Source organism: Polyodon spathula, chromosome 5 (assembly GCF_017654505.1).
Source record: "Polyodon spathula isolate WHYD16114869_AA chromosome 5, ASM1765450v1, whole genome shotgun sequence".
In the NCBI taxonomy this organism is placed as follows: Eukaryota; Metazoa; Chordata; class Actinopteri; order Acipenseriformes; family Polyodontidae; genus Polyodon; species Polyodon spathula.
This window is the reverse complement of record NC_054538.1, coordinates 66,292,580-66,313,743: the sequence shown is the minus strand read 5'-3', so window position 1 is coordinate 66,313,743 and position 21,164 is coordinate 66,292,580. Positions and strand designations below refer to the sequence as shown.

The window sequence follows — 21,164 nt, the reverse complement described above, 5'->3', positions numbered from 1 at the left end:
CTCTGAGATAAATTGATCAACATGTGTGAGTCGATAGTGGTGACAAAGTTGTGACCTTTCCTCCCTGCATGGGTGTTTGTCTGTGTGTATTTGTTTTTCGACACACGGTACACCTTATGTGATTCATGAGGTTAGTAAACATTCCAGGTGCAGTGGGATATTTCTGTAGAAAGTGTGCAATGTTAAAAGGACTGGCTGGAAACAAACAGGACAGATGTACCAATATTTTTGCAGATGGTTTTGTGACAGTCAACAATAAACACCTCTTGGATAATCACCACTCGGAGCTCTGCCTGTTCACCATTAGAGCACACCAGTGAATTGCACAAGTTTAATCAGACACCCCAGGGAGCATACCCAATTGACAGAAACATATATAAACTGACAAAGAAAAAGCAAACTTTTTACATTATATCATAATTCAAGCCAAGTGTGTTCCCTTGTTCATATTGCCTCGTGTACTTGCCTAGATTTTCTAGATGAAGCTGTAAATTCACATTTTAATGGGAAGTTGTCTCGTTTTATTTGGCAAGAGTGAAATTGTTTCACACTCTTGGTATTTATGACGGAATTTCTTTTTTTCTGACAGTCTGCCTCCAGGCGCCAGCCCAATTAACACGTGACCACCCTTGCGGACCTGGTGAATGCAATGACTACGGCGGCGTGATTAAGATGAAGTGCAGCTGGTCAGGCTCGATTTCCTTAATTCCTTAGCTGTGTGTTTACAGATTGTCTACGGAATTCAGAGAAACGCCCTTCCTAGAGACATCCAGATCACAGGACCGTTTCCAAAGATGGAACTGGAAAGGGTAAGCGAGCTGGATGGGTGAAGCACAAGCCAACTCAATTTTGCGCAGAACACGACAGGTACAGAATACCTTATGAGGTCGGTGCTTGCTTTGGAGATGGAAAATACATATGGGAATTTCTAATAGTGCTGTTGGTTATCGGTTCTCTGGAGCTCAAGCTGCAGTCGCGTTCTTTGTTAATAATAAACAACGTTTAACCTTGTTTGAAAGACGCTGTCAGAGTGGTGTGTTTGTTTTTACCTTTTATGAAGTTGGAATAATTTAATACTTTAGCTACAAGGTGCAGAAAGTAGCGTTTTTGTTTCGTCATTTTAAACGACCATAGGATACATTTAATATATGTATAGATGTAATTATATGCGATGCCTCCGGACACAGGTACACACGAGGAAGAGCTGATATGCAAATTATACACACCCATGTTAATAATCCAGTGTTGCTTAGGTCAAGTTTAATGTGTACTGCCAATAATGCATGAACGTAAGATCTTCACCGCACCTATTAATTTCTGATGACTCTGGACTGCAGGCAGTACCAATCAGTTTAATTAGGAACATTTAATCACCAGATAAAATACAAATACAGTGCTTTCTTTGTCCTGTTGTGATAAATACCTTCTTTATTTTGGGGTAAAATGTATGCTGTCTGTTCTTTTGATAGTCTATCTGTATGTTTTAAATGTCTATGATACAACTTGAAAAGGACATTCTGTAGCACAAGTTTTCAAGGATTCGAAGGACAGGCTTGTTCATAGTAGAACCTTGATCTAACTGCTGTGCAAAGACGGTCTTATTTTCGCCAGTGACTTCCAGAGTATGAGTCTGGAGGAATGTTTTTGCATATATCTGTTGAAGCACTAATTAAATTAGGCATCTGTCTGTATGTCAAATTTACATTACCAGAAAGATCACATAAACATTGACAGACTTCTTGTTTAAATGTTTGTCTAAGTGAATTGATTTCTTAATTTAGTTTCCAAAGCCGGGCCTTACACACAGGTTGCTTTGTTACGCACCTGGGTGCTACCTGAACCTGGAGAGTGGCTACTCAGGATGCCCACCCTTCTGTGCCACTGGTCACAAAGAGCCATTCTCCCTGATGCGTGTTTCACTTGCAAATAAGGATTGTGTGAACCTGGATTAAGTTTCACCTGCTGCAACTATTAGTAATGTAATAATAAACAGGCTCTGACGAAGGAATATGAACAAGCTGTAGACTACACAGAAAGGTAAACTTTAGAAGAATGTAGTGAAACGGCACCAAAAGATTTACTGCAAAGATTGGAGGTTCTTCAGTAAGCTTTCCTGACACATTAGGATTTGAGACTTGTGTTCAGCCCTCTGGGTGCAGCTCTTGACACCCAATCACGTTTCAAGGCGCTATCTTTTAGTATTCATCACATCCGCCTACAGACAGTCCTGTTGTATAAAGAGTGACAGCAATGCAAATCTCTCTGTGATCATTTTACTTGTTTTTTAAAGTAATAAACCTCAAACCATGTCAGCTGCCACCCTGTCTGGATTTGATAAGCTAAGTTGTCTGCAGAGTGTTGTCTCTGTAGATGGAAAGGATTCTACTTGTGTGATTAAAAACAGAACATTCTCTGCCTTGTAATGCAGGAAAGCAGTGGGAAGGAGCATGAAATACAGAGAATTATACATTAAATTGTTAATACCAATAATAAATCGGCTTAATATTTCTGCTGCATGACATATTTTTAATGTTATTTTGTTTTGTGTTTCTATTCAGGTTTCTTCAGCCCTGGGACCACAGTTCTTGTGTTAATTATTTTGAGTGTTTGGAGTTGGGCTCCTGCCACGTGCTAATGTAGACAAACTCGGAAGGGTCCTGTGGAGACTGGAGCCCCCCCCCCCCCCCGAAGGAGTGGGACCTGTGGTGTCACTTTTAGGCAGAATGGGAAACCTGATTGCAAAAGAAAGCTTGGCGGCTGAAGGTAGCTTTTCACTTCTTTAACCCTCTTGCACAGCTCCCAGATCACTGCTCGTTTACCGATCTAAGGATACTGTACGCATTCTCTGACCAGAACACTAAATGTACAAAAAAAGTCAAGTTCTTAAAAGGATGCGCTGTATGAATCATCTAAGGTGTCCAGATTAAACGAGAACTGGTTTTACGGGCCCCGTTTGTCATTGAGAAGCTCTTGTTCCAGAACGTCCCCTCTGACATAAAAATAATGGGAGCAAGTTAAAGTAAAAGTTTGTAACCTGTCAGGTGTGCTGAGCGTCGCAGAAATTCACATTCATTGAATGAACTGTTTTTCTTGTGTATGTATATGTCACACGTTATTATATATATATATATATATATATATATATATATATATATATATATATATATATATATATATATATATATATATATATATATATATATATATATATATATATATATATATATATATATATATATATATATATATATATACATATGTGTATAAATATGTATATGTGTGTGTGTAATAACATTTTAAAACTTTTCCTGACCATACAATATGTGGTTCATTTATCCACATTTAATTTTGACTGTAACTGGAAAGAAAGGGATTGGAAAGTTAAGGGCCTGGTAGCAACATAATCGCCCAATTGTGTGACATTGGTGTCAGATTGGGCTGGCTCTGGCTGTGATGTAGGGAGAGAGGGTGGGGAGGTATGATAAGAATGTGCCAGAATTACTGCTGTGATAGAACCAGTTTAAAAATCACTCGTCACGTTCATTCTGCTCATAACTGGGGTCTGCACACAGACACACATGCGTGGGTTGGGAGAAGATACATTATCATTGTTTTTTGAAAATAAAACCAGAAAACCCCTAATGAGATCTGCCAAAATGTGCAAGTATCCTCTGAAAGAGTAGCTCAGTTTAGTAACCAGGTTCCAAACACTATCTCTCTCTCTCTCGCACCCCCACCCCCCCACACTAAGATGTGTACTTTTAATTTATTAAAAAAAAAAAAAAAAAAAAAAAACTTAAATTTAACCACAGAATCTGATTGAGAATTTAAAGTTTAATTCATTGAGTTGAATATGTAAGATAATGACTGACCTGATGTGTGCTTCTTGTTTCTGTAGGGACCAATCAGCAGATTGAGGGACAGGGTCCTGTGGATTGCGTGTCCTACATGCCTCACGAGGGACAGGGTCCTGTGGATCGCGTGTCCTACATGCCTCACGAGGGACAGGGTTCTGTGGATCGCGTGTCCTACATGCCTCACGAGGGACAGGGTCCTGTGGATCGCGTGTCCTACATGCCTCACGAGGGACAGGGTTCTGTGGATCACGTGTCCTACATGCCTCACGAGGGACAGGGTCCTTTGGATCCTTTATCCCATGCACCTCAATCTCTCACCTCCCCAGACAGGGCAGCGCTCTGCCCCCCACCCCACTCCACTCCTGCAGTACCAGGCAAGCCAGACAGGAGGTGTTCTCAGGACAATGTCACCATGGATACAGGGGAGGACTGGCCTGCTGTCAGGAGCAGTGATAGAAGAGCAGTTTCTCTACCTGTGAATCTTGGACGGGACATGCCCAGTGAGGATCTCTCTAGGAGCCAGGAAAGCTTGGTGGCGTTGGACAGCAAAGGACGTTACAAGGAGGAGGGGAAACCAGTACATACTGCGAACTGGGATATCCAGCCAGACAAAGCCACAACTCATCATGTGAGATGCACTTCAGCCTGGAAGGACTCGGAGTGTTTAAGCCCAGCGTACTCCACAAAGAGACAGTGCAGCTCATCTTCATCCCTAGCCTCTGGGCCCCAACGTGATCAAAGAGACGGCAGTCCAGTGCACTGGGGTGAGAAGGACAGTGGCCTGGATCATTCAGCCGAGCAGGACAGCACAGTAGCAGATTCACCAGATGAGATGGAGGGGTTTGTGAAGGAGACCAAGGATAGGCTCCACTCTTCTGAGTGTGGGACCCAGAGTGGCACTGCCACTCCTACAGACAGTGGTAAGTACGACTGTAGGTTGTGAAAGTGAAGTCTTGCTGGAGTTCAACAGCAGACCACAGCCAGCGAACAGGGAGAAGGGGAGCAGCCATTATTTTGCAGTAGTAAATGGTAATAACACAAAAATGTGATACATATGGCAATGTTTCACCACCTATAACATCCAGATTGTAGAACTAATTTTGCTTCATAGTTGAATGAAAAGTTATGTTAACATATTGAGTTACATACTGTTTTCCATATACGTAATGAAAAACGGATAATGAGACATTTTGAAGTCTAACATGAAATACTGTACTTAGGGCTTCCGGTAGATTTTTGCAGGTTCTTTGTTTAATACATTTTTATTTATTTATTTTTATTCTCTCAATCTTAAAATAGCAGGTGCTGCAAAACTTTTGTCCATAGCTGTGCATGTCTAAAGTGACTTCACATGTGTTCAACAGAGAAAACCCAGTGTTGAGTTTCTTTCTCTGTCTCAAAGCTGGAATTTAACTCTCATTCCAAGCTCTACATGCTTTCAGTTACTTTTATTTATTTAACCAGAACAAATGTCCTTCACATACACATTTCAATGGGATCATGGCAAGATTACAGGAGAAAATAATAATTAATGAAACAAAACCACATAATGTACCGAGTATGAAGCCATACTGCTGGAAATGAATAAAACGTAAAAACCCATTTAAAACAAGTCCTTAACGTTTTGAGGCCCTGGAATTGTGTAGCGTACATGAACTGCACTAACTCAGTATTTATTTATTTATTTATCTATCTATCTATCCCGGAAGTTACTTTGAGATTCGAAATCTTTTTCAAGAGACACCTGGCCAAGAAGGCAGCCAGCCGTACAGAAATATAATAACATTAAAAAGACAACTGATTAACACAAAATGGTATATGCATGTTTTTAAATTTGTGCTTCAGGCTATTGCTCTGTGTTTTGTATGTGTTTTTGTCACTGTGTGTGAGAAGAGAGACGGCCTCCCTCAGTATGTCAGTATTATACTGGGGGGGTCCGGTGCAGAAAGAGATTATATAAGAGTTCAATAAAATGTGTGTGTGTTTTTCTAGAGTCTGTGAAGTGTTTGCGTGCGGAAAAAGAAGAATTGCTGACTGAAATAAAAAGTTTAAAGGAGAAGATGAAGGTGAGTTGAATCCTTGTCTCAATACAGGGGACCGTGACACACTAACACTATTGTTTCAACTTGCATCTGTAAACCTTATTTTTCATCTTGGCAGCAGCTGAGTGGAATACCTCCTTTCCAAACACTTTAAAATAGTCACAGTAGATTCGTTGAAGCCTATTTCATTTATACCTAAAACTGGCCAAGTTTAGGTACAGCAAATAATATTGCCACCTCATGCGCTTTATACATGTGTTTGAGGCAGATATGTCTTAAAATAAAAACCTGATGATTTAGTGTTGTACTGTGTGTTGTAGTGTATAGGACTTCTTGGATTTAAATAATGTACAGTTCACAGAGTGGGTGGGAATTACTGGAACAAAGAAAGACCAATTTAGATCCACACCAGGATGTGCAGGCTCCACCCTGCCCTCAACCAGGCAGTGCAAACACTGTCATTGAAATCAACAAGTCCTTGTCACATGTGCAAAAAATGTGTTCATATCCAGCTTGGCACACAGACAGGGCACACCCAGGCTTAACTCTTACTATTGAGGACGTTTTTTTAAATTAGAATTCACTATACAAGAATGTCCATCTGTGAGTCTAGACTTCCCTAACTGAGATAACTGCAATACCAGGTGGACTCAGAAGAGTGGAGTCAGTTCCAGGCTGACCTGCAGGTGGCAGTGTCTGTTGCGGACAGGTTGAAATCGGAGGCAGAGGATGAACTGAGCATGCTCGGCACAAGATTACAGGAGACCGAAGCAGAGCTGAGTGCTCTTAGACTATTGCATCAGGAGATGGAGAAAGAGTTTAAGGCTCTCAAGGTATCGCATGAGGAAACATTGTCGGAGCAGGTCATGCTCAAAGCAGCCTATCAGGAAATGGAGACGGAGCTGAGGGTGCTCCGAACAGGTCGCCAGGAACAGGAGGTGGCAGTCTGCCGGAAAGTACAGGACAAGCACGAGAGGAGCAGGTGAGCTGGAACTGAATAATCCTCTTACTGGGACTGATTTCAGCTAGAAGTGTAGTAATCGTAACAAAGATTTTAAAGTAGCATCAGGGTTAGCAGCACACTAGTTCTGCTCCCAGTTCTGGGTTTTCCCTCAATGATTCAAATTATTTACATGATCACGTTTAGCTCCTATTATTCAGTGCCCCGATCTGTGTAGTTTTCTTTCTGTTTATGGGCTGCTCCATCGTGCTGTAGAACAGTGGATGCAGGAGAGCTGCTGAAAGAAAGACGCCTCTTCAAACTCTCCCTGTCCTCCCTGCCTCCCCCTACTGTGAATGGAGACTCGCACCACTGGAAATCCACGCAGTCTTCCACAGAGCTACTTTTCAACGAGGTAGGGCTACAAATATGTACACAGACAACTGAGATGCCAATTTTCTCCTTCCCAGGGTTAAGCCTAGGTCCAGGGTTCAATGACCCACCCCCCCTCCCCAATATGCAGTATGAAGGTGCAAAATGAGATGCAAACCTGCAGAGGTTCTGTAAGGTATCTCTTTCCCAGAGCTCTGCATAGTTGGCATACTGTTACTGTTTCCCATATTTTATGAATGCACTGCCAGCTTGGTTTAAGATCATTTTATGTTTGTTTTTTTTTTTTTTTTTTTTAGTAAGCAGTAAATATTTAACACCTGCCTAATTTTTTACAATTACAAAAATGTTAACTTTAGCCCAGGATTTGTCAGCAATAAGTAAAATGTCTTGGCTTTCTAAAGGTTCTTGACCCTTTGGTTTGCATGGTGTCTCTGTAAAAGAATAGGCTACTGCCTTCAATTGCTTTCATTTCAGATTCTTAATGTGACTGAAAGCAGTGAGCTACCTTTAAGCAATGTGACAGCAGGAGCAGCCTACTAGTACCAGCACACCATACTTGTACCTGCATGAGCACAGCCAAACTGTGCCTATCTTTCACACTTAACCATACAGAGCGAAGTTAAGTCATCTTACAAATACCGGTTGATGTTTTGTCAAAAGCCTGGTAAACGTGCTTTAGAAATACAGTCCCATAGGTTTACTTTTTGCTACAGTAATGAAGAATACTGCACATAGGAAGCTAGGGGAATCTCACAGGAGCCCCATATTCTTTTCTGAATTTTTTTAGGGGGACCCATTACCTGTAACATGTGAAGGGAATGTGTTGTGGCAATGATATTGAAACCTTGCTTTTATTTAAATTCCAACAGCAAAAAAGGAACCCTTGCATTTGTGAAGTTTAAAACACTTAATGGGGTTTCTGTTTTGATTCCAGAAGGAGAAAGCTTCCAGAGGATGGAGGGTCAAGAAACCTGAGGAGGCCTGTGTGAGCCCAGCACTCACTGCTGCAGGTGCACATTCTGAAAAAATAAAATAAAATACGCATACGCATCCCAGACAAGGCTGATCTGTGCCCTTGAAATACTTTATCCAGACATCAGAACTGCAAGTTGAGCACTTTTGCAAACATTTATTCACACAGATAAAATATAAACACTGGAACAAAATAAAACAAATAAACAAACCAAAACCTAACTCCATCAAGGAGCTCTAACTAAACTTATCAATTCAAAACTATAAACCCAGATGGTTAAGCCATTTACCGGTTCTGCAAAGCCCAACACAAGTATCAAATACCTTTCTTCAGGTCTTGTTACACCCAGACCTTCGCCTTCACACAGACAACAAATATTTTGATCTGCTCTTATGCACCTGCCTGCCGAACTACAGGCAGGTCCCTCATTCTATTGGAGCCAAGTGTTTCCCATACTTGCTCTAATTACAAACTCCAAGGCATTCTGGGTGATGTAGTCCTCTCTTCTCCCTCTACTCTGCCACTAATATATATATAAAACGCTATTATATAAAAACTTAAACGCCTTTGGTGTTTATTTACAATATTTGCCAGCAGACCCAGTGCGTATTGACAATATATATAATAATGTATATCGTGGTGGATGGTGGCCCATAAAATGGGGAGACAGAGGGTTTGGGGTCCCCTTAGCCCCCAGCAGCAGTAGATTCTTACTATTGTATTCTGACTGACATCACTGTTATTTGTTTGGCAGACGCCTTTTATCCGCGTTGACTTGCAGGTGTTACTGTACAGGGCTACAATGCAAGATTAATATTAAAGTACAGTATAGTTCACAGAAAATGCAAATTGATACTACTAAAATACAATATGAAAAGGATGCAACAACTTAGGATTACAACAAGTTCTATCTACAATGACATAGTAGTGTGACAGTGCCATTAGCTGAGGGTCCAGTGCATAGCAGTGGAAGGGGTAGATCAAGAGATCTCAAGTGCAGTCTGAACAGGTTTTACTCCAGTCGGCCAACAGAGAAAAGAAAATAGTAGCCCGTCATCGTTTATTATCATATACTTAACTGTTACACACTGCCAGCATGTTTAAAATGCACTTTATACAAAATGGATAATAACATTTAGATTTTCATGACCACATCACCAACATGCTTTATATGCAATATTTTAGAGACAAAAAATCTACTTAATTTGCTAAACTTAAATGACAACCAAAATAATTATATACCGTACAGGCAAAAAGAGTGAACAAGTTTGCCTGTGCTGGGGAAAATGAACTGCTGGAGCTAAAATAATATAAATACGATTTCTAACAAAGACAAACTAAGAAAAATAACTAAACCAACAATGAGATTTGTTCCCAGAGAAAGTAAGTGATATCGTAATATGAATCTTTGAAAATGTCTCACTTTACTGACTCTACTGGTGTCAGAATGCAATGCATATGGGGGGTACCTCTCAATCTGCCCATATTTCTTAAATGAAGAAAATAAGTTCTTGTAACATTTAACGTTTCTCAAATGAGAGGTCTGGGTCAAAAATGACACCTATTTCAGCTCTAATATCTGTACAAAGACAGTCAAGTACAAAATTAGATGCAAGTATATTCTTGCATTGTTTCTGAGGTTCCAATATCATCAATTCTGTTTTGTCGGAATTTGGCAACAGAAATTTTTTTAAACATCTAATTTTTGATGTCAGTAAGACAGATTTTCAGATTATTAGCAGCAGATCCATCACCCTGCTTGAGGGGCAGGTAAAGCAGAGTATCATCAGCATAACAGTGAAAATTAACTCCATATCTGAATAATATTACCTAAGAGTAGCATATAAAGAGAAAATTAAATTGGTCCAAGAATCGAACCCTGGATGACCCCACGTAACGGTCTCCTCAATTTTTACAAACTGAAACCTGTTGAGCGAGAACCGGAATCAGAACAGGACAGTACCTTACAGTCCCACCATATTTTCAAGGCGATCGTTTAAAACAGAGTGATCAATGGTGTCAAAAGCTGCACTTCAGTCCGGTAAAACAAGAACCGAAGGTGAACCCGTGTCTGAGAGGGCCATTTGCCACTTGAATTCATGCCATCTCAGTGTTATGACCTAAAACCAGACTGACTTTTCTCAGAAATGCTCTGTGCAGCAAGAAATCTGTTAAGACCGGCCAGTTGTTGTTATTTCATTATTTATCCAAGGCGACTTGGAGACTAGGCTGCATGAACTATGCATCAGCTGCAGTCACTTACAACAACATCTCACCTGAAAGACGGAGCACAAGGAGGTTAAGTGACTTGCTCAGGGTCACACAGTGAGTTAGAGCTGGGATTTGAACCGGGGACCTCCTGGTTACAAGCCCTTTTCTTTAACCACTGGACCACACAGCCTCCTGTTAAGCACACTGGAATTAAGGGTTAGCTTCTTGAGCAAAGGTTTTATTACTGCTGTCTAGAAAGAATTTGGAACAATACCAGATGAAAGAGTGCTGTTAACAGTATATAAAACTGGTATTTATTTTTGGATATACTTCTTTTAAAAGTGTAGCAGGAATGGGATCTAATGTACATGTTGTGGGTTTTGTCTTTTTAATTGATGCCTAGCTGTTGTTCACATATCAATAAAAATGCTGTAAAGGTTTGATTCGATGTAGACAGACCAAGAATATTTGCGTCACTTATTTTTATCAGTTGACATGTTTCAATTTGGTATACAGTTACGGATGTCCGTAACTTTTCTTTTTTTATTGAAGTGCAATGCCTATTAACTTGAGCAGTGCCAGAAAGTCTCTACCAAGAGGATCTCTGTTGACATCAACATGTACATTAAAATCACCTAAAAGTAAGATCCTATCATGTTTGACAGTAATTGTTGATAGAAACTCCCTGAATTAAGATTAACTTGGCTCGAGGGGTGTTGTGACGGGGTACACACCACCCCTGTGCGTATTTTGTTTATTTTGTATTTGTGTTGTATTCTTTTAAATGCATTTTATTTTGCACTGTTTTAGGTTGGCAGAAAAGGGTTAATTGCCTCCCCTGCCAAATCAATTCACACGTAGAATGTGCCTGAGCCCGATTCTGAATCCTTGACAAGCAATTGAGCTCAGGCACAGCTGCATAAGAGGCAGGAACCTGTGTCTAGGTTGGGTGTTGCAGGAGTAAGAACGAGAGCCAGATGAGCGAAAACAGATATAAAACTGCAAATGCTACTCATGTGGGATTTCAACCAGCACAGTACTTATGTGTTTGTTGCTGTCTCTTTTATTTTGGCTCTCGTGCCATTTGTTTTTGTATAGTGTTTTGTTTGTTCAATTATTATTTTGTTTTATTTAGTACACACGCTTTAACCCACAGTATTAGTGTCTGTCCCTGCCTGGTCTGACGTCGCCACCAAGCTATCTTGTTCCCAGGGATGATAAATAACAGCAGCCAAAGTAGGAGTTTGGCCATGAAACGTAAGATAGGCTTTCAAAAATTAAACTCCTTGACAAAAATGGTTGCAATACCACCACCTCGTTCTTTAAGACGCACTTTCTGATAGAAGGAAAAACCTGAAGGACAGGCCTCTACCAGGGATGCATTTTCTTCTTGCTTCAACCATGTCTCAACTAAAGTACAATTCGTTTCAAGAATAAAATCGTTAATTAAAACGGACTTGTCCTTCAGCTGGATGGGAAAAGCCTGTGTGTGTGTGGAAGGAAACCTGCTTTTGGTGGAGCAGCAGGAGCTGCTAGCCTGGCTCTGTCAAAACAGTCTGGGAGATTATGGAGGAGGGGACTTGATGGCAAAGAGAAGGTGTGACATTGTTAAGCTATTAGGAAAACTCTATAAATATGGGAATAGACATTTAAAGGAGATGACATATTTTTTGTTTTGTCAGAGAAAAAGCAGGACGATCTAACTCTTGTCCAACATAACCGTGTTGGGATGGCAGCTGCAACATCTTTAAATAAGATCAGGTGAGTAATCACATGTTTGATTTATTTACCTTGAGATGCAACAGTTTAATAGATTACACTTTTTCAGATCAACTTTTAGGCATTTGGGTTCTCATTAGACTTCCCTGCCTTGATTCTCCTCTCGCTGCCTCTCTTGCAGACAGAGGGATGGTTTGAGTTCTCTGGTGAAGCGTCATGGTGGCTCCAAGAGAAATTCGCTTCTGCGCTGGTGCCAGAGCAGGACAGAGGGCTACCAGGTAGGGAGCTCCTGCACCCCCTTTATTTGGAACAGTCATGCAGGTTTCTGTATGTGAAACAGCAATTCACTACTGTAGTGTTTTTTTTTTTTTTCATTATCTGTGCACAAAAATGAGAATTATTACACTAAATAAAAAAAAAAAAACATGAATAGATAATATTCCATCTGAGCTGCTTTTCTTGCCCTATAAATGAGCATACGTGTCCAAGATTTTGTGAGAGAAAAAACAAATCCTGGCAGTGCAAGATCAGGGCTGGTCTTCTGGTATTTCCGTGATCTCAGCCTGACTGTTCTTTTAAATCTGCAGAATATTGACATCACCAACTTCAGCAGCAGCTGGACAGATGGCCTGGCTTTTTGTGCTCTCTATCATACATACCTACCCAACCACATCCCCTACAGCAGACTGAGCCCTCTCAACAAGGTGAGCTTCTCACTGTCTTATACACAGACCCTGAGCTGCTCGCTATCTGACCCCACAACTGTCCTTGAGGCTGCTCGCGAACTGTGATACACACACACAAGCTGCTCACTATCTGACCACACACACTGAGCTGATCACACACACACACACACACACTGAGCTGCTCACTGTCTGATCACACACACACACACTGAGCTGCTCACTATCTGATATATAATATGTACACACACGTTTGTTTATAGTGTTTGAGGACTTTGCATTGACTCTCTTTTTTTTTTCTTTTTTTTTTATTATTATTCCATACAAACAATACTCCACACAGTCTGAAAGTCAACCAACAAAATATTTGGGCACTTTTAGTTTGTTCAAAACAAAAAACAATAATGCCTGTTTAAACCCTACAAGAACTTGGTCTGTGTCCTCATAAGGTAGGTTTTGTCACACTCCATCCTTGTGGAGACTTTTTTTTGACCCAACAAGCACTATATAGACCCCCCCCCCCCCACCCACCCACACACACACCCTGAGGCTATCTGATACACACACAGCTGTGTTCGCTGTCTGATAAATCTGGAAGAATTTACTTGTCAAATTCAACCACCTTTTAAATTTTTTTTAGCACATTATTTGGGGTCTGATCACATGTACTTCACGTTTTTATAATAAGGCTAGGGTGAATGTGTGCAATTGTTGCAGGCTCTGGAGTGGTGCATACATGTAAATAAGGATTGTGCTCTTTATTCACAGAGAGAGAATCTGACCTTGGCATTCAAAACTGGTGATGGTATAGGAATACCACCGTCTCTGGTGAGTAACACCAAAAGAAGGTTAACCCTATAAACTTGCTGCACAACACAGCAGGTTGTTCTCCCTGACTATCTGTGGCTTGTGTAACAGAAAGGGGTTAATGGAAAAGCATCACACAACACTGCCTTTTGTACTCGTAGCCACCACATTCCCACACCAGATTTTAAAAGCTAGCTGAGATTTTATAATAAATCCCTTTGGCAAAATCAGGAGATAAACTGATATAATATAGCTGTTATCTGGCTTGCCATGTCCAGGTGAGAAACTTGCTTTCACACTTTGACTGCATTAAGGAGTATATGTAAAACATGTCTTCATTTGTGACACCGTTGAGTTCTTCTCTTCCACTTTGATTTACTTTAACAAGCATCAATCTGGACTATCACAGATGTTTTCAGGAAATCTAAATGTTGGTGGAACTGGTCAAAAGCTAAAACCTCTGAGATTTCCAGTTTAAATAAAAAGTAAAACTGTAATCTATTTCATGAAATTGAGATGGTGCTGTGGATAATTTGTTTGTATCTGTAATTCCTAGTGAATAACCGTGCTAGTGATATGGATATATAATATTAATAAACTGCTTGCCCCTGACCCAGTCTCTTTTTTGCAGACTGTGGAGGAGATGTTGAGAGCTGAGGGGCCAGACTGGGTGAGAGTGCTGGAGTATGTGGAATGCATCTACAAGCACTTTGAAATGTGAACACAGGAAATGCCAGCTGGAGGACTGTGTATCATTCTTTTGAATCTCCAGTGTGTGTCCTCACAGCAAGAATCATCCGCGGTTGACTGTAAGCTGTCATCCCACCTGAACGCAATGTGGTGCTGTACAGCTAATGGGGGGGGGGGGGGGGGGTGTAAGGTACACAAATTCACTTCTTTTAATGTTGGAAAGTACGGTATTTTGAAATTAGCTCTTGAAAGGTCAGTTCTACTCTGGGGCTGGGGTCTATTTATCTGGGAAACTAATTTTGATGCTTTTTTATGAAGTTATGAACAGAGGAGATGTTACCCTGTAGCTGATAAATAAGGGTATATTTTAGTAGAAATGGAAGGATGTATGAGTCAGCAAATTATTGTATTTAATTGGCCCTAATGAACAGTAAAACATGTCTCAAATGTTGCTGTAGATGCATCATATGCCAGATATATTCTTAAAGGGCATAGTCTTTTTTTTTTTTTTCTTTCTTTCTTAAGGTATGTTTTTTGTAAATAAGCACTATACTTTATTTGTCACTTTTTTTTTGTGAAAACTTCTCATACGTCCAATTTGAGGTTAGCCAATTGTTTTATGGCTGGTGTCTGATTTCTCCTATTTCCTGATTTTCAAACTGAACTTGCCCAAGTACTAATGCAGTTCAACTTTGGCTGTTCACACCTTTACCTGAGTTGGACAGGTGTGTTTCACATATTTAAAATACTAATAAACCTTTAAACCTTAAATTAATTTAAAATGAGTGTAATGCAAATATGTGAATTGGTGCCAAAGGTTTTGTAACATGAAGAAAAAAGTAAAGGAGCTGCTAATCCTGGTTTGTTGAACTGATAGATTTGTGTAGGTTGTATGTTGAATTGTCAATCAGTTGTTAATGGCAGACTGAAAACATGTTGATGTGAAATACTTCTGTTAAATATTTCAAATAAAGTGAATAGCTTACTGAAACATATGTGATTGTATTTAGGACATATTCACTAATATTCTTTGCCTTGCTTTCCTTTCTTGTTTTTCCATGCCCTTTACCCGTCAGTGCTGGATGTCCCAGGCGAGGCAGCTAAAGGGATTTATAGCAAGCCAAGCTCCACTGTGACACCCAAGCCTATTGCTGTTGTCACAAGGATGCAATCCTTTTTTTTTTTCTTTCTTATTTTGTTAGTAGATTGGAAGAAAACTAAACTGTATTTCTCTGTGTGAAGGAGCACACACAAGGAGGATTTAAGCAGAATTGAACAAGTTTTTTTTTTTTTTTTTTTTTTTGATTCCAATAATCAAGTGTCACACTTTTTTACAGCTTTATTATCATTATACACATTATAAACACTATGAAACCACGCTAAACAGGCTAAAAACTCAAATAAAACAAACCAGAATTGAGCTAGGGGAAGAAAAACTTCACTAAAAAACTTTACTAAAAAAAGAGCACACTAGACACGGTTAAACAAATAATTCTAAATAAAATTTGAACACCACCACAGACGCCAACATAATTTGGAACACACATGAAATAGCTTTGCAGTTTTAGCACAACTGGAGCCTACCACAGCGGTCCATAGGTACAAAAATAACCATCTAGTCACACACACATATATATATATATATACACACTCACACACACACACACAGTATCAGTCAAAAGTTTGAATACACTTGCTGCCAACTAAGTTTTTTTCATAATTGACAATGTTTTACATCGTATACGTTTCTGTAAATACTTGAAAATGAAAACACATGTTACAATATACAAAACATAGTGTCAAAGCAATGTTCAAGAAAATTGAAAGTTGTCTCTAAATCTCTGATTCCTCAAAATAGCCACCCTTTGCCTTAATAACAACTTGTGCCTTAACCCTCTCTGCGTCTTACAAATACTCGGCGGTTGGACCCAAATATTTCCCATTTTGACTCATCGGTCCATAAGTCTGACTTCCACTCCTCAAACATCCAGTTTCTGTGTTTTTTGGTGCAGGCAAGTCTCTTCCTCTTATTCTGTTTTGTAATGGTTTCCTTGCAGCAATTCTTCCAGCTAGGCCAGCTTCAAGCAATCTCCTCTGAACAGTGATGTTGAAACATCTGTACTTCTAGTAGCATTTAACTGAGCTTGTATTTCAGAGGCAGTTAATCGTCGGTTTTGCAGACTTGTGACTCGAATGAACTTGTTCTCTGATTCTGAAGTCACCCTTGGCCTGCCTGACCTTGTTCGGTCCTCATGAGTGCCAGTTTCTTCAAATCGTTTGATGGTCTTGGCCACAGCAGTTACATACACTTGCAAAGTTCTTGCGATTTGTCTTAAAGATTGACCTTCATTTTTTAAAGTAATTATCTTTTTTTCTTTGCTTAACTGAGCATATTTTGCCATTTTCTGCTCCCTTAAATTCAGGAATGACAAGCTTGTGCCTATGCTACCTATATTTACAGTAATCATGGACCCTCACCTGTTAATAATTGGTGACAAAAGGTTAATTAGGTAACATGCAAGTTAACTCAGAGAACATCTAACAAAGACACTTTTATACTTAGGCCAGTGTTCTAACACCGTGTTATACACATTTCAGACTTTTAACTGACTTGGGCTTCAGACTGAAATCCCCTTGCTTTGGGTGACCATTTCATTGAAATTGACAAGATTTACATTTTCATTTAAAAATTAAATTTTTGAATGCAATTCGCTTATGATTATCAGCTTATATAAGTACACGTATCATATAATGAAATATTAAGTGTTTATAGACAAGTTTATACAGTTAAAAGCATAGATAATCATGAAAAACCTGGTTTCAAGCAGGTGTACTCAAATGTTTGACTGGTACTGTGTGTGTGTGTGTGTGTGTGTGTGTGTGTGTATATATATATTATATATATATATATATATATATATATATATATATAGACAGATAGATAGATAGATCTTAAAAGAAAGATTAAAAAAAAAAGTTTGATTACAATTAAAACAAGTTCATCTCAGGCCAGATGATGCGGAACAGAACTTTTAAACCCGGAGAGGCTTGACAATGACACAATGGAATCTGGAAGGGCATTCCAGAACCCCAAGGCTGTCCCAAAGAAAGAATAACAGCACAACCAAAGAGATAAGGAATGCTTGTCAGAGCACCTCTCAACCCAGATCTTTTACGAACACAGACTGACATAGAGGTAGAACAAACACAGTGAATGCAAAACCTTATCGAAGTGAGAAAGTACAAAATAGGACCTTCTGCCACTTTTTGGATTAAGAGAAGAGGAACTAAGAAGGTTATCATAAGTAGAATCCCAATTCCAGTCACTCAATACAATCCTACAAGTATATCAAGCTGCTATATCAGCTGAGCTATAACTCAAGCTGCTTGGTATTGTATTTTTGAAATGGATCCCAGACAAAACAGTTGAACTCTAAAATAGGTCTTACCAAACTTGTAAAGATGCAAAACAACATCTGGAGGGGCCTCTCTAAAGGAACGAAAAATAAACCCCTAAACTCTTCTCACTTTACTGCAGATGTGTATTGTGTCCAGAACAAGTTCTCTGATACCCTAACTCCCAGAAGCTTGTATATTCTTTTTAACTTCTTTATATTATGAAATTATTAGATACATATTTGATATTGTGTAGGAAAAGGAGGATTTATCCATTTTTGTTTATATGTAGAAAAACATTTTAATGTCTAGGTAAAGAGATTAACCATTTAAGTACCACCACTTTTATGAAATCAGACAGAAATAGCCAGAAGTAACTTTGGTGCAGGTCTAAGTAATTGAGTTTGAAGGGTTGGAAAGTCAAGTACATATTATATATTGTTACAGTGTATAACAGGTGATAGATGGTCATTCACACCCTTAGGTACCTCTTGTGTGATTTGACAGTAGAATGTGTGTCTTGTTTAAATTAGAATGGCGTTGGACTTACACCCACAGACATCAACCACGTACACTTTGGATGTTATGGTTTGAAGGTAAATCATGAAAACCCACCTTCAACTGCACATTCTAAGATGGCCATTGTTCTCAATTTTGTTTTTGTTTTTTTGGCCCATTTTTGTAATCAGTCAGTTGTGCTTGATTCGCTGACATCTAGTGGACAAAGGAAGAAACTTAATCTACTGCTGGAACTTGGGTAATACATGTGTTGCAAAGTCACTTAATACAACAGTAGATAATAATTCGACTTTTATTGTCTCCCACTGGGGATGAAATCCCCTGCAATATAGTGGATACATTGAAAAGTGTTACCGAATCCTGACCAGGCAGATCATAATATCACATTAATATATCTGGAGAGCTGCTTATCCAATTATATTGAAACTTAGTATTAACTTCATTCTGCATAAGTAATTGAAAATGTCATGTCCTATTCATCCATCAATGTGTCACTCTTGCATTTTTGCATGTATCTGGTGAGCCATTTATCTAATGGTCATGAAAGATTTTTTAAAGTTTTTTAAGAGGCCCCACATAATAATCATTACATTTCATGTGGAAAGGAGTTTCAATCCACTGTTTGTGAATATGCATTGAGTAGCCCAGGCAGCATTTTAGAACTGTATATACTTGTATATCTTGTTTATAAATGGAAGTTTGTAAATTTGTATTGGTATATAATAAGTAGTTGAAGTAAACAGTTCTACACACACACAGGTTTATCTTGTGAAGCCCATGTCCTATTTGTGCGATTATACAGATTGAAATTAAATGAAAAAAAAACATGATGTTATACAAGTGTGGTAACATTTCAGCTCTCAGCAGAAAGGTTAAACATGTGGTGATGAACATACATATATCAACCAAACATACGAGTACCTCCATGGACTTAACAGGATGTGCGCATGAATGCTTGGGCTTGAAAAAACACTCAAGTAGATAACAGCGTGGTTAGACTAAGGAGTGGGGTTCCATACAAAAAAAAAGCACCATAGTAAAAGAATGGTAAAGTCTAATAAACCATAGTGAAAGCATTATAAAGCCCAGATTGGTATGGTAAAGCATATTGAAAAACATGTCAAAATGTGCAAAATAGTAAATGCATACTATAACCATGGGAAAACTGTAAAATAAATGTGGTAAACTTTCATAAGGGAGGGTGTTGTTATCCTGTGTAACCAAGAAAGGTTCCCTGTATTTACAATATGTCATTTCCCCCTCTTCACCTTATGCCATGAAAATGTAAATGACTCCAGTTGCGCAAGAACCCCCCCCCCCCCCCCCCCCTTATTTCTTCACACCCTAAAATACTGTCAGCTTTGCCTCAATTCTGGTCAGCTCCATGAATCAATCAATCTTTATTTCATATAGCGCCTATCATAGTGGGCGACCATCACAAAGCTCAGGAAGTGTTTTCATATCTCATAGCTTGAAATATTAAGTAAATATCCTGTTTTATAGCTCACTGTTTATTCAGATAAATCTTCCCTTATTTCTTCTTGGAAGAGTAAGTAGCATCAAATTATATATATTTTTTTAATTGTATTTCCCCTTACCTTTCATGATGTTTGCAATCGTCCCGCAGGGTTTATAGTGCAATATTGTAATTGTTTCGTTAAGGAATCATGGTCGAGTAATTATAATAAGAACCACTGAGAATGATTGCAAACGTCTTCAAGAATCCTCCAGTTTATATTGGATTTCACGTGCAACCAATATTAATGTCTTAGCCGATTTAAGACTCTAAATGAAGGATAGTTAAAATATGATATATGCAAATGGTATTTATAGCGTAGGAGACGACAGGCTATTAAATATGAGAATAATTTGACATGTTCTATTAGAGTGATGCAAATTGCTCCAGGTGTTGCAAATTACTGGCTGCTACAATAAAATAACATACCCACCCACAACCAAACTGCTGCATTTCTATGTGCTTCATATCTCCTGAATTGAAGCAGCTGTGCCTTGGGAGTGTAGCTTGTGATCTTGTGATCACTTATGCTGTGTATTACCTGCCACTCAGTTTATTGCTGTTTGGATGCAGTAAAGATACATTCCCTCTTCAAAATGACACTCATTTGTATTAATTGCTGCCACATAGCATATTTCCAAAGGAACCACAAATGTTGTGCTTTGAGAAAATGTTGTGCTATGGAGAATTAGCAAAACACATTAGTGTGTCAGCTAGCTAAAATATTTAATCACATCAGACCTCTAACACAGTGCAATGTGTTCATTCCTACATATTCATATATAATTCGGTGTATTATGCTTTTAAAATAATTTGAAAAGGGAAGATTAACTTTGGGTTGTGTTACCCTATGGTTCAGCATGAACCTCTAGTGACACCCTTTGCATGACAGTCTAACGTTCCGTTCAGCTCTCTGATTGGGTTCAATCAAAATACAAGAGTCTTCCACATGAACACATTAGGCAACATCTGTCGTGTGCCTACCTACAGCCAGTCATATCAGGATTTATGTCACTGTAACAACACACGCACATAGATAAATGTTACCACCGGCAATAGAAATACCTTTGTGATCAATTTATTTGTTTTTAAAATGATAACAACAAAAAAGCCTCAACATGAAGCACCAGAAACTTTATAATAAGAGGGAGGCCAACTTAATTAAAAAAAAAAGAGTTTCATAAACAATTTCAGACATTTAATTCAAGATGACACAAGATCTGCCTCATGTACTGTAATGTGTCCCCAGTTACCAGAAATAGATTTAATTACCTTTTCCTCTCTCAACTTCTATCTTATAACAAGAAACTGCCCATGCTATACAAGTCAGAAATAAATGACCTGTTTTAGTTAAACAGGGGGCTGATTTTATGATGCAGCAGAGACCAACCAATACCTTGGATTTAGCTGAAGTGTCG

The 21,164-nt window shown here is 39.0% G+C and overlaps 1 protein-coding gene across 4 annotated transcripts; it reads left to right on the top strand.

Moving 5' to 3' along the window:
- The first annotated feature begins 641 nt into the window (after positions 1–641).
- LOC121316189 (cytospin-A-like) lies at positions 642–15,306 on the top strand. Of its 4 annotated transcripts, XM_041251076.1 has the most exons (13): positions 642–867; positions 2,559–2,763; positions 3,899–3,948; positions 4,033–4,777; positions 5,850–5,923; positions 6,544–6,881; positions 7,116–7,254; positions 8,167–8,242; positions 12,099–12,177; positions 12,317–12,413; positions 12,723–12,839; positions 13,587–13,646; positions 14,257–15,306. In XM_041251076.1, the coding sequence occupies exons 2-13, from the start codon at positions 2,724–2,726 to the stop codon at positions 14,344–14,346; spliced, it is 1,905 nt and encodes a 634-aa protein (XP_041107010.1). In that variant the 5' UTR covers positions 642–867; positions 2,559–2,723; the 3' UTR covers positions 14,347–15,306. The 4 variants fall into 4 exon arrangements, with proteins under 4 accessions (XP_041107010.1, XP_041107007.1, XP_041107006.1 ...); XM_041251073.1 differs by having other exon boundaries at positions 642–809; positions 3,899–4,777; XM_041251072.1 differs by having other exon boundaries at positions 3,899–4,777.
- The last annotated feature ends 5,858 nt before the right edge of the window (positions 15,307–21,164 follow it).

Bases quoted from the DNA above. Each gene is read 5' to 3' on its own strand.
- LOC121316189 (XM_041251073.1), top strand. From the start codon at position 2,724: ATGGGAAACCTGATTGCAAAAGAAAGCTTGGCGGCTGAAG. The intron at 5,924-6,543 runs GTGAGTTGAATC...CTGCAATACCAG, and splicing joins GTTTAAAGGAGAAGATGAAG to GTGGACTCAGAAGAGTGGAG. The intron at 13,647-14,256 runs GTGAGTAACACC...TCTTTTTTGCAG, and splicing joins TAGGAATACCACCGTCTCTG to ACTGTGGAGGAGATGTTGAG.